Source organism: Geotrypetes seraphini, chromosome 14, assembly GCF_902459505.1.
Source record: "Geotrypetes seraphini chromosome 14, aGeoSer1.1, whole genome shotgun sequence".
Lineage (NCBI taxonomy): Eukaryota > Metazoa > Chordata > Amphibia > Gymnophiona > Dermophiidae > Geotrypetes > Geotrypetes seraphini.
The window spans coordinates 51154275-51168510 of NC_047097.1; the positions used below are offsets into that span (position 1 = coordinate 51154275).

The 14236-nt window shown below is 42.6% G+C and overlaps 1 protein-coding gene across 2 annotated transcripts in view; it reads left to right on the forward strand.

Annotated features, from left to right (window-relative positions):
* Window positions 1-6329, forward strand: part of SNX33 (sorting nexin 33) — a 52982-nt gene extending 46653 nt beyond the window's left edge. For both annotated transcript variants that reach the window (XM_033920635.1, XM_033920634.1), the window contains exon 4: window positions 5126-6329. In XM_033920635.1, coding sequence (XP_033776526.1) covers window positions 5126-5379 — 254 coding nt within the window. In that variant the 3' untranslated portion in view covers window positions 5380-6329. The remainder of the gene's footprint in view (window positions 1-5125) is intronic.
* Window positions 6330-14236: the final 7907 nt, after the last annotated feature.

Consider the following 14236-nt stretch of genomic DNA (forward strand, 5'->3'; position numbering starts at 1 on the left):
ACCATGAACAGACCTTCCATATCAGTGTTCTAGAACTACAAACGATAGGGAATTTTCTCAGAACATTTCAGGACTGCCTCTTTCAACAAGTCATACTTGTTCATAAGGACAGCTACGTTGGCGTGTTCTATTTGAACAAATGAGAAGGCATGGGATCTTATCCCCTTTGGAGGCAATTGAGATTTGGACTTGGGCAACTGCTCATGGAATACTTCTCAGTGGTCTATTTAGCGAGGAAGCAGAATGTATTGGCAGACAAAATGAGCAGACTTCTTCAGCTTCATGAATGATCTCATCACGACAGTCTTGCATTTCATTTTTCTCGATGGGAATACCAGACATAGACCTTTTTGCTTCCACAATTCTGTTCCGGTCTTTGACCTCAATCACATTGCGTGGGACACCTTTCTACTTCACTTGGGGGACAAGTTCCTCTATGTATTTCCTCCAATCCCTCTCATAGGGAAAACCCTATACAAACTTTTTCTAAGATCGGGCACCATGATTCTCATAGCACCCCTTTGGCCACTCCTGGTTTGGTTTCCATTCCATCCAATTTTTGATGAAAATTGCAACTGTTTCCAGCATTGCTAACTCAGAACAAAAGATCCCTACTTCATCCCAACCCCCCACTCGTTAGCATAAACAGCATGGTTTCTTTCCCTAGACAAATAAATGCTTTCTGCTTCTTGGCTGCAGTATCTGCTGTCTTATAAGCATCTAGGAAACCTTCCTTTCAGTGCTGTTATCGCTTCAAGTGAACACAATTTTCTTCCGGGTGTGCATTGCATTCTCTGGAGCCTGTCACGTGTTCACTTCTGTCCATCCTTGACTACATTCTCCGCCCACGCCCATTCCATGGTTATACCCTCTTTTTGGATCTGTGTGTAAAGTTTACACGCAGATCCCAGCACCTAAAGATGTACACACAAATTTGAAGCAATGCTAATTAGCATCAATCATTTTTTTAGCACACAATTATTGATTTGTTTATCATTTAAATAGCTCGCCCAAATTTCTGTGTGAAATTTTGAGCACCATATATAGAATTAGGGCGATAACGCTGCTGAAAATTTCTGATTAGCGCCCAATATGAAGCTGGTTATTTTGGGGGGCATTCCGAGAATGGAGTCAGCACTTGGCCGGTTAAGTCCTGAAATTCAGCACTTGACCAGCCAAGGTAACCTTGTAAATAGGACCACTTAAAAGTAAGTCCTGCCTTTATGTGGTAATCCACATATGTTTTTGTCAGCTCTTTATGCCTGGAAATTCAGTGCTGGAGCCCAGACTTGACCCAGCATGGAATTTCTGGGGATAATGCCAGCAGTGGCCCACAAAATACTGATCACTGTTGGCTGACTGTCAGGTCCTAGGATTATTTGAGCCTTTCCAGTCACATTTGTAAGCGGGAAGGAGATGAGGAGGGACCCTTATAGATTACCTATGATAAAGGGGTTCAAATCCCACTTGTTCCGTTCACACATGCTTTATAAATGATTGGGTTTGCTAATGTATTACCCCTAGTAGACACCATGAAGAAGATTGCCCAATATTGGGGATATTAGAACTAGAGAATGACACGGTGACAAAATTCATCACCGTTTCCGTTCGCGCGGGAAACCATCTTCATGTCATTCTTTAAGGAGAGAGGGAAGAATCAGAGTATGAATGGCCACAACCACTGACCCGCAAGCTTTGCTTTGAAGAATGCTGGTGTAGAAGGACTGAGGTTGAAATAGACACTACAGAATGACAGTCTCTGGTATCCAGAGCAGATATTGTGATGTCATAATGCCTCATTCCACCAGTGCCTAAGAGCCAATCACATCAGTGATGTCACAATGGCTTCATTATCCTTGGCTGACATAAGAATCAGAGTATGAATGGCCACAACCACTGACCCTCAATCTTTGCGTTGAAGAATGCTGGGGTAGAAGGACTGAGGTTGAAATAGACACTACAAAATTACATGGGATTATTTCCCGCGGTTATCCATGGGGACGGGGACGGTGATGAATTTTGTCACCGTGTCATTCTCTAATTAGAACCCACAAGGCTGACTCCTGTGCTTTCATTGACAGTCTTCTGACTGAGCAAGTCCTTTTTCTCTTAGTACCTCAGGTATTCTCATACTTGATAAATGGTGTAAACTGCTTGGAGCTAAAATTGAAAACAACCTGTAAATATCAAACACATCAAAGTGATATATCATAATTTCACAGCAATTTGCAATAAGAAATTATTATTTACATGCTAATTTGAAGGATACTTTGAGATATAGGCAGAGATATTTGGTCACCATTGAAAATCATTGTATTGGATGGAGTTAATGTTAATATTTAGCATGAATGAGGGGGAAAAAATGGTCACCTATGAGTACGGTTACCAGACGTCCAGGAAAACGTGGACATGTCCTCTTTTTTTAGAGGACCGTCCAGGTGCCTGGATGGATTTTCCAAAACTCGGCAGTTTATCCGGGTTTTGGAAAACCCCAACGAGCTCTGGCTGCATTTGGAGGGCCTCTGAGCATGAGCGGATGATGTCGCACACATCCTTGCTTGCTCCAGACCCTCCAGAAGCAGCTGAGCTCGTCAGGGAAGATGAGGAGGCTTTGTGGGGCTGGGCGGAATGGAGCAGGGGTAGGACTGGAGGCAAAACTGGGCGGGGCCATGTGTCCGGGGTTTGGCATCCCAAAATATGGTAACCTCATCTATGAGTAATGGAAAAGAGGGGGGTGTCCCTTCTAGTACAGGAGAGCTAATCGGCATTCTTTTACCCGCTTCCCATAGCTCAGAACACTTATTTGCTTGTCATCTGTCCGTCTCCCTTCTGTCACTAGTATCTAGTAACCAGACAGATAAAGGGACCTGAGGAGAGGAATGACTGTGAGCCTGCAGCCATACTGGTTTTCTTTGAACAATGGCATACAATACTGTAGCACTATTTCTATATATGTGGGCAGTAATTTGAAGGGCTTATTTCCAAAACCTGCTACGTCTTCCCAGAGCAAACCAGAAGCTATTGGTACTAGTTTGGGAAAAAGACTGCCGTTGGGACCACATGGAAGAGCCATCTTTTGATTGTCTGGCTGCCAGTTAAGAAGCCAGGACCCTCAGTTGGCTCAGGGCATTTCTCTGCCACTGAGCAGTATCTAGGCGAAGAAGCAGGCAAGGAAATAGCATGGACGAGAAAGGGATGAGAGACTGCAGGAAGGAAAGATTCAAGAAAAGCTTGACTTTTTGAAACCTATCCCGCAATAATGAGAACAGCAGTAAAAAAAATTTAAAAAAAAAACATTAGACAAATCTTATAAACTTGGCAAAGAAAAAAGTAAACAAGCTTAAAAGAATTTTTCCCTGACTCTTAAAAATGTTGGCCTGGTGCCTAAGGTTTTGAAATAGTTTTCCAGCCCTGACTGCCTGAGTTTTCCTCAGCACGTCCAGTCTGCATGAGAAACTGATCTCATATCCTGTACTTTAGAAAGATCAGCTGTAACCCAGTAGTGTAGCCAGAACCAATTTTATTTGTTGGCGGGGTTAGTGGTCAATATGGCTGAGCCCTGGGTACTGTTGAGACCTTCTAAAGATCTATTGGACAAGCTGGCGATTTTCTGCTATAAAGTATGATTCCTCCATTATGCTAATCGCTAAGAATAGGGTTCCTGGATTTTACTACTGTAAAATCAAGACCCATGGCCTGCCACCAGGCCCATTCCATTCACCCGAGTCGCAACCGTTCCGCCCAAGCCTCGCCTCCCCCCCAACGTGTTCTCGTGCTCGCAGCCGTGTCGGGAGGACATCCCACACCTCTTCAGGTGTGACGTGATGATGTCGCATGCAGGCGCCTGATGTCACCGTGTTGCATCTGCAGATGCACTTCCGACGCGGTCCCTAGCTGGAAGCTTTTCAAAACCTGGACAAAGTGCCGGGTTTTGAAAAGCTGTCCAGAAGCCCGGACATGTCTGGGTAAATCCGGACCAAGAACATATTTCATTAACACACAAGCTGCGTCTGTATTATTTTGCTGCCTAATTACATGCTTATTTTGTCTTACCCCTGAATTAATACTATGCATTTAATATACCTTCACTGTGCTTGTATTGTTGCCAGATTAGGTTCTTATATTGTCTCTGACCTTTACTGTGTGTATGTACTCCTGTAACCCGTTCTAGGCTCTTTTGGGAGGACGAGCTAAAAATTGAATAAATAAGTGATTTGTCAGTGATTTTCAAGTCTATGAGCAGTAAAGACTATTGTAATAATCGAGAGGTCGATATTCAGAGTGATTTAACTAGCCAGGAGAGGTTCCTGGCTACTTAAGATGCTTGGGAAGGGTTATCAATTGATATTTAGTGGCACTAACCACTAAACTGAAAAACCATCTATTTTGTTGGCAGTCTAGGGGCAGAGTCGGCACTTAGGTTATGTGTCAATATCCATCACTTACCCACCTAAGTTAATTGGATAAGTTGGACTAGATTAAATAGAGTCCTATCTTTATCTGGTTTCACTGAAGCACTTAAGTGCTGGATATCGCACTTAAGTGCTAGATATCGCACTTAGCCTGAGAAAAGAGAGCCAGACACCCTTGTGGCCTCTACTGTTTATCATTTCTATAGTGCAGAAAGGCATATTCAGTGCTGTATATTCAACATGTAATAGATAGTCCCTTCTCAGTAGAGCTTACGATCTAAATTAGGACAGACAGACAGAACCAATCATACAGATAAGGGTTGGAGAGTTTCTTGCAGAGAGAATAATGGGTATCATAAGGTGAGTGGGAGTTAGGAGTTGAAAGCGGCCTTGAAAACTTGGCTTGTGGCTTGGGTTTAAATACTGCTAGAGAAGCATGATGAGCTTCTCTATGAGTGTCGGGAGCAGCGCGGGGCATTCAGTGCGGGTCCGTGCGCTAAAAACTGCTAGCACAGTTTAATAAAAGGGGGTCTTTATTTGTAAATTTTTCAAAATATTAATAACAAGCACAGTAACCACAAATAGCTTCAATAATATTATAATGCGCAAACATCTATAAACAATTAAACTATGAAAATATGGGTAAAGGAGAGATAGTGAGAGATTTTGGTTCTATGGTAATTAACACTTGGTGTTTTGTGTCCCTTTGTCAGGAGCATTTGCAAAGGTGAAGGAGAGCCAGAGGATGAGCGATGAAGGGAAGATGGATCAGAGTGAGGCGGATGACATTCGGAAGCGTTGCCGTGTGGTGGGTTTTGCTCTTCAGGCAGAGATGAACCATTTCCACGAGCAACGCATTGAGGATTTCAAGCACATGATGCAAGATTATCTGAAACAACAGATTATTTTCTATCAGCGAGTGAGCCAGCAATTAGAGAAGACCCTACGCATGTACGATTCCCTTTAGCGCCTCTTGTCAGCTCTCTGCTGTCGCACCACCTCCATCCTCAGCCCATGGTCTTTGCCAGAGTGGACTGAGAACAAACCTGAATTCGTTAACACTAGAGACAAATTTTCACTTTCCCTGTTTTCTAATCATTTACCCCCACTTTTAATAAGCCACGGTAGAGGTTTCTATCCCATCCCAGAGCGCTAAATGCTTCGACGCTCTTAGAATTCCTATGAGCGTCGGAGCATTTAGTGCTCCGAGTCATGGTAGAAACCTTTATTGTGGCTTAGAAAAAGGGTGGGGGTGGGGGGGGATTAATTTGCTAAAACCAAATGGGAATCCCCAGGATCTAAAGACTTCTGCACATTGGTGTCTTCCCTTTTCGTGATACAGGATCTCAGCTTTCCAAGGAGCACATCTCTTTTGCGATAAAGCCACGGCGAAAATTTGATTCAGATACACAGCCTTTGGATTGCAGATGGGATCAATCATGTGAAAAAAAATATATGTAAAATGTATGTTCTTGTTTGTTAGTGGAGAACAACAGCATTCAGATAATGGATTGGGGGCAGCTTATTGGTTCTAGGGCTAACATTTGGCCTCTTATCCAAGATGGGAGGAGTGTGTGGCGCAGTGGTTGAATCTACAGCCTCAGCACCCTGGGGTTGTGGGTTCAAACCCCGCGCTGCTCCTTGTGACCCTGGGCAAGTCACTCAGTCCTCCAAAGCCCCAGGTACGTTAGATAGATTGTGAGCCCACCGGGACAGAGAGGGAAAATGCTTGAGTACCTGATTGTAAAAACCGCTTAGATAACCTTGATAGGCGGTATATAAAATCCTAATAATAATATAAGATGTATTGGAAATCCTAAATGTTCTCTTGCCACTTTAGAATCTAGCATGAGAGATGATTTAGTTGCTGAAAGTTGTAATAGGAAAATTGATTAAATATTGGAGCTTAGCAGCTCATGCTGAATGCCAGGTGCCCTTGTTCTTCCTGGGTGGAATGGCATATTGGGGAAATAAGGGATATTCAGGCAGGAATTTTAGAGGTGGAGGATGGTACCCAGCCCTGACATGCAGTTTATCATACTTTTTTGCCAAGGTCCTGCTCTGTTCCATAAGCCTAAGCCCCACTCAAGTTACTTTTCAACTTTTCTTCTCCAAAACTTCCAACTTACCAAATTCCACTCGGGTCACTCCTGATTTTCAGCTTACATCCTCAAAGTACTGTGATATTTGTAGTCTCTGATTCTGTCCACTGAAATCTGTAAGCTGTCTGTCCCATAATGCATCGGGATAGGGTTGTCTAAAATGTCCCTCCTTAACAGGGTAAGTTGGCAGCTATACATCTTACATTACTTCAAGATAGTACTGTAGTGTAAATTATTGCTTCACGTTCTCCTTCCTCGCTGTCAGCTTCTCTGTCAACCTGCAGTGCATTCCAGTAGAATCCTTCCTTTCATCCACCCCTACGTTTATGCTGTTTGTTAGGTTGAGCAATTCATTCTTTTCTAAAGTATGAGGCTGCTTTACTTTTTTTTTAAAGCTGATGCTCCCACCCAGCCTGCTTGTTTGGCTTAAATGTCTATCTCTTGGAAGCTCTACAATTATCGAGACCCAATTGTGAGACTGGGGGCTTTTACAATGTAAAATAGTCAAGAATCAAGCACATCAGTAACCAAGAAGGCCTTGAATGATGGGAATTGGAGCACCTGGATTCCAGGGTGGCAGACTCGCCTATAGTTGAGCTCTTGCTTGAACTTTGAAGTATCTGTGATCTTTAGATTAAGCTCAAGGATACCAGTGGGGCCCCACTACAGAAGAATGGCATTGGCCTTTATTATAAGATTGTGTTAGGGTCTAGTTTTATATGTGGGAACTATTCCAGTTGGCCAGTTTGTGTACCATGCAAGCTCTGCCTGGATTGCCTGAACCTATGTGGCTCCTTTCTTCAGTGGAGGCTGTGAAAGACCTGAGAGAGCCTCAGTCACTTGAGAGACACCTTATCTCTGGGGATTTCAGTGAACATTTATATTTTTGTATTCTTGTATGAACAGCTGTGTGTGTGGGGGGGGGGGGAATTGATTTCTTTCATCTTAGAAAATATATTTTTAATGAGGTGCTGCTAAAACAAAAGAAAAATGAAATGGATTTGAGTTTTACATATGTTTTAGAAGATGTTTTAAGAGAAATAGAAATAAATCCATTTCCAACTCGATGGCAGTCCACAGGTTTTTGTTAAGAGAGTGAATATTTTTCCTGTGTCAGAACATAAGAGGTTGATAAGAAACACGTAGCTTACAGGAACTAAGAAAACCATGAACACCTAAGTGACAGTGTAGGGTTGAGATAAATACTTTCTCATGCAGTTAGCTAAGGTAAATGTGAAACAGCTTGCTGATAACTCCTGTCCTCCTCTGGAGAGCAGCCATTTGCTTATTTTCGCTTTGTCCACTCTTAAAGTGGTGTCAGGTCAAAAGCGCGCCGGGACAAAGGCGCGCCCAGACAATTGAGCGCAGCGCGGAGGCGCGCGCCACTCAAACTTACTGTTTTTAGGGCTCCTGTGGAGGGTTACAACCCCCCAAACCCCCCATAACGCCGGCGCGATGTCTATTAAGTAAAGGGGGGGGTTCCCCAACAAAAACCCCCGTCGGAGCCCCTAAAAACAGTAATTTTGAGTGGCGCGCGCCTCCGCGCTGCGCTCAATTGTCCGGGCGCGCCTTTGTCTTTCGCGCCATTGTCTATGAACCCTTAAAGTCAATAGTACAGCTGTTCATTAAAAGTGCAACATAGCATTTCTCAGACCTGTCCTGGGAACCTCTTAGCCAGTCAGGTTTGCTGAATATCCACAATGAATATGCATCAGATACACTTACAGCTCTTTAACTTGATATACCAGCTAGCGCAATAAAAATTGCATTAAAAACAATAAATCATACTATGAGTGAAAACAGTTGTTGGGATAAAGGAAGCGGAGGCCTAGATATTATAAAATTGCTAGAATATAATAAACGGACAAATATAAAATTATCAGTTAACATTATCAATTAGTACTAAGATGCAAAAGGAGGGAAATGTAAAATCTCAACACAACACTGACAGCTGTGTATCTACCTACCGTGCCTAACCCATCAAGATTTGGAGACTAAACTAAACTAAACCTTGGGTTTATATACCGCACCATCTCCATAGATGCAGAGCTCGGCACGGTTTACAGGAAATAGGATGAGAGAGGAACTCCAGTGGAGGGTTTAAGAGTTAGGTGTAAAAGGGTGGGGATGGTGGGAGAGGCCTAAGAGGAGGGGGGAAGTGTTACAGTTTTGAGAATAGCCAGGTTTTAGGTGTTTACGGAAAAGTTGGAGGGAGTTGAGGTTCGGAGCGGGGAGGTAAGGTTATTCCAGATCTCAGTGATTCTAAAGGGGAGGGATGACCCAAGTTTGCCTGCATGAGAAATACCTTTTGTGGAAGGGAAGGATAGTTTAAGAGTTTGGGAGGATCTGGAGGAGGTAGGGGTTGGGGACCCAGCATATGTTGATGCATGGATACTGTGGATATCCTGAAAACCGAACTAGCATTGGGGCCCCTAGGGTATTTTATTTATTTATTTAGTATTTATACACTACTTATAGCCTAAGTGGTTAATATTCAAATATTTTTATGGTTCATAGACAACGGCGCGAAAGACAAAAGCGCGCGCCGACAATTGAGAGCAGCGCACGCCGCCGCGCCGCTCTAAATGACAGTTTTTAGGGGCTCCGATGGGGGGTTTTGTTAGGGAACCCCCCCCAGTTTACTTAATAGACATCGCGCCGGCGTTATGGGGGGTTTGGGGGGTTGTAACCCTCCACATTTTACTGTAAACTGAACTTTTTCCCTAAAAACAGGGAAAAAGTGAAGTTTTCAGTAAAATGTGGGGGGGTTACAACCCCCCACACCCCCCACGACGCCCCCCACAACGCGGCGCAATGTCTATTAAGTAAAGTGGGGGGGGTTTCCCCCTCACGCCCCCCCGTCGGAGCACTAAAAACAGTAATTTAGAGCGGTGCAGCGGCGCGCGCTGCGCTCAATTGTCTGGGCACGCCTTTGTCCCGGCGCGCTTTTGACCTGACACCATCTCAGGGTGCTGTGGCTGCAGCCCTAACCTCCAGGCCACTCCTCCACTCTGTCTTCATCCTTATTAAAAAAATAATTTCATATGCACAGAATGGGAAACACTCCTTTTAGAAAATGGCACTGGGGGGGGGGTCTGTTTTATTGTCCAAATAACTTGTGTTAATGCACATTGGGGCCCTTTTACTAATGCCTGTCAGCGCTCACTAATCACACGCTATTTGTTTGTTATTGCCTCGGGAGAGGGTGGGGAATGAGTGTGGCAACATCCAAATAGCGCAGTGAATCGCAAATTGTATGCCATGGCGAGATTTGAAGCGTGCTGCGAGACTCTGGCGAGGAGGAAAGGCACTGGCTGACTGCATACAGGATGTGCCTTTCACCTCTACGCCTCTATGCGCCTCTCCTCCCTCCCTGCCGGCTCAATGCCCCATCTGCAGGGCTTTCCCACCTGCGCAGACGTTGACGTGATGCTGTCGCATGTGTGCGTGATGTCATCACATTGATGTCCATGCGCTTCTGGGTGCCCTCACGCTGCGGCCAATATTTAGTGTGCCGCGGCTGGTTATAGATTGCGAGACACACTAGTACGTGCTAACTGGATAATGCAATCAATCCTCCTCAATCAGACACAGAAGAACCCATTCACTGTTCTATTACCCACCATCCAAAAATGTCAAACGAAAAAAACTTTATGACAACCTAATAGCCTCCAAAGCAGCTAAGTTGGACAAACAACTCCCCACTCTGTTATCTTCATCCACAGATTACAAAACCTTCAAGAAAGAAATTAAAACCGTACTCTTCAAAAAACACGCTAAACCTATCCAGCACAACAATCTTAACCCAACACCCAACACTCTATAAACTCTTAGTACTCTCTACTTTTTCTAGTTACCAAACATTATCTAAAACCCATAATTCTCCCTTAAAATTTTATCTCATCGTTTAATCTATTACTTCAAAGTTGAAATGTAATTCTTGTTTTAGTTTGGATGTAATCCGCCTTGAACCGCAAGGTAATGGCGGAATAGAAATCACTAATGTAATGTAATGTAATTTCTATGTTAATCTGGGAACACTTAGGCCCTGATTCTATAAAAGATGCCTACAGTTAGGCACCTAGCCAATTAAAAAAAAATAAGTTAATCAGCACTAATTGAAAGCACTGTTACCAAATATGAATGATTAAAAAAATTAATTTGCTGGTAGGCACCTAGCTTGGTAGGCGCCTACCACTTTGAGGTAGTTGTCTATTGACGTCTAAACAGAAAGTAGGCCTGGGTAGAGGTGGAGTTTGAGTGTGGTGTGACTTAGGCACCTACCTTAAATGCACTCATTTAGGCCAAGAAAACTCTGTCCTAAATGGCAGTGCTAAAGATTTAACTCCTACTGGAGCCTAAGACTGCTTAGGCACTGTTCTGTAAATGGCACCTAATGGTTGATTGACAACTACACCAAGGACCAAGGTGCCAAGGACTTACTGTAGAGTCAGGGTCTTAGTGCCTCCTAAATAGTGCCCTTGCATTGCCATAAATAGTTGACTATAAGTCAAGAAATGTTGACTAAAAAATCCCCTTTAAGACAACAGTGTCATCTTTTCTGTGAGGCTAACAAAATTTAGCATGATCCTAAGCCAGCACATCTCTCTCTTCATCCTGTTCACCTTCGGAATCCAGAATCGCTCCCTCCCTCCCTTCCCTCCGCCAGCTTGCGGGTTCGACAAAAAAGAAAAAGCCCTATTTTTTGGACTGTGATATAAGGTGCTAAAGTGCGTTACAAGGTTGAAGTTGCTAGCAGCAAGAGAGTTTAGTGCCTGCGCCATTCCACCACCTGTGATAAAGCTTGCTGTAGTTGGTAATTGAAGAAGGAATTGGTGTTCGATACCAGATCCTAGGCTGGAACTTTTTCACTGATCCCCTGAAGAAGCCTAGGGTGAAATGGATCCAGTTGGGATCAGGACCTTTCCAACTAAGGTAAGTCTTTCTTGATTTTGAGTTTGTATTTCTGTTTGGCATCAAGAAACAAGAAAACCAGATGAAAAGATTGAGGGTTTGTTGGGAACGTTGATTAAATGGATGTCCCGTTCAATTGATCAGCTTTTGCTGTGAGACATTATTTGAAGGGTGTTGGATGCCTTTTTCCCTCTTTTTATTGTACAGAACTATAGCCAATATTCATAGAGGGCCATAATCAAAAGAAATGTCTGTCAGATTTAGGGCAATGGCAGAATGTCCATTCTCGAAAACTATGTCCAAAATATTTTTTTTCCGAAAATTGTCTACTTCTACGTCCAGCCATTTGATCATCCAGACCACTAGTACGTCTATGTTTATAACACATTCTCATCCAAAAAATTGTTCAAGTCCCAAACGCCTAGAACAAGACCTTTTGGAGGTGGGAAGGGCCAGCAAAGTGATGGCCCTTACACAGCAGTGGGTCACCTTACATGGCACTGCAGTGAACTTCACAAAAAGGGTGCCACATAAACACCACAATTCCCATATAAGTAATGTTGAGCCCCCCCCAACCTCCCTCACTATACCTACCTGTCTATAATCCCAAAAGCCCTTATGGTTGCAGGTGCCACCTATATGACTGTACAGTATGGGGGGGAGTTGGTAGCCTCACATTTTCCACCATAAATGTAGTGGTTAGAGTGGCTTATGGGCCTGGGTCATCCTCTCTATGGTTCACTAGCCTCTCTCCCCCACCAGACTACATAAGCCACCTCTGTGCAACTCTGCTAGGCTTTCCTATTCCAGGTGCTGATGTTTTGGAGGCAGGTATGTACATTTTTTAGACATATTTCTATTTTGATTATGAGCCCCATAGTGAATAAGTTCATGGTTTACTGATATTTACATTGCAGATGCCATTATTTGAGATTGGAATTTTTTGTAACTCTACTTTTTATGTTATCGAGTGATTTGAATTTGTAGAGTTTTTGTGCTTAGTGCTAAACTGCTAAGCTCACGTCTTAATGCTCGTGAGAGAAAGGGCCCCATTATTTTCTGCAGCTCTCGCTTGCGTTCATTAATACGGCATGCTTCACCTTAGTAAATGACCTCCCCATCTGTTACCTTTCTGAATGGAAAAGAGCCCCATTCATGATATCATCACAATTAATCAACCAATAGGTTGACTACCAGACTATGACTTTGGGATACATGGCCATTAATAGTTCTTATCGGTCCTTTTGTCTTTATTTTAAGACCTTTTTTTATTGAATATTTTGATAATGTATCCCTTCATAATTTGTTGATTCTGGTTAGTGTACCAGCCTTCTTATCCACTTAGGACCCTTAACGGAGTTAGTTGAGTAGATTAGATTGGCGGCAAGAAGATTAAAGCATCACTTTCTGAATAAAAGGGCATCCTCTTCAGAGGAACCTTTGGTGATATAAAGGTTCTTATGTCTTATCCTGTAGTGTGGGATGTTGGATATGAGACTGATCATGAGTATCACTCATAGAAATTTGGTGGGGGTGGGGTTATCGCCTCCTGCTACAGTCTTTGGAAATCTGTCTAAGGGCTATCTAAAGCCTCTTATTCATCCAGTCAGCAGGCATAGAAGCGGCTCTGCATTGTTGGATTCTGTCTCGTGCCATCACTTGTGTTCAACAATAGCAGCATTCATAGCTAGTGCATCAGAGTGAAGCCTGGAGCGACAAAGACGCTCTACATAATGTGGTTTAAGAAAGCCAGTGATCGAAGGGGGCTGGAGAAGATACAAGCTGCCCTAAATTATTCCCTACGGTGACCCCTGTTCTAAGAGTTGTAAATCTCCCCAGAATCATTCCTTTTAATGATTTGAAATTACCATCTTCTCCCACTCAGTGAAATGGAGGGGGGGTAGTTTATGTTTATTGTACATTTGATATTCTTCTTAATGCAAAAAAAGTCAAAGTGGCTTTACAAATTTTTTTTTTAAAAAACCACACCCCATATAGAAAAGAACGCTAATAATAATAGGAAAGATATAATAGTCAATCATAAAATCCATACAATTAAAACAAACAATAAATAAGTACCAACTAAGATACACACAGTAGTGCCTGGTATTCTATTCAGCCTACCCTGTCATAGGAAATGTTTTCTGGGAAAAATAAGCTTTCAATAATGATATGAACATAGAATTAGTTACCCATTGAACATAGAATTAGTTACAAAATCTTACTTTTAACTTTTACAACACGTTCAAACAATCAACCAGGTTCATTGATAGACTCTTACAGTCCTTCTAAATCACTTCGTTCAATGTCATAGAATCTTCTTATCGTACCATCACTAAGATCAATCAACACGTTGAGATCCAATAATTTTGCTGTCACTGCACTTTCTCTTTGGAATTCGCTGCCTAATCATTTACGCATTAAATCCGTATTAAATCGATTCAAATCAAAATTAAAAACATTCTTGTTCCAGGATGCTTTTGGACAATAACTGTCCTTTTAAAGACCAAAACTAGCTTTATAGCTTTTTACCCTTACCTATTAATTTTTCCCCTTTAACTGTGCTCTTTTCCTCAAAGATTGTAGTTCTTACCCTTCTTCCCCAATTGTGTGAAGTTAGTCCATATGTTTTGTTTTGTTGTGTGTTTTATTAACCGATTCTGGTTTTGTTTAGTACCTCTAATTTTAACTTGTTTTTATAGAATTTTTTACATTGTGCACTACCTAGAAACTTGATTAAGCGGTAAAAAAAATTTTTTAATAAACTTTGAAACTTGAAAAGATCGCTCTGCCTGAATAGTAGGTGGA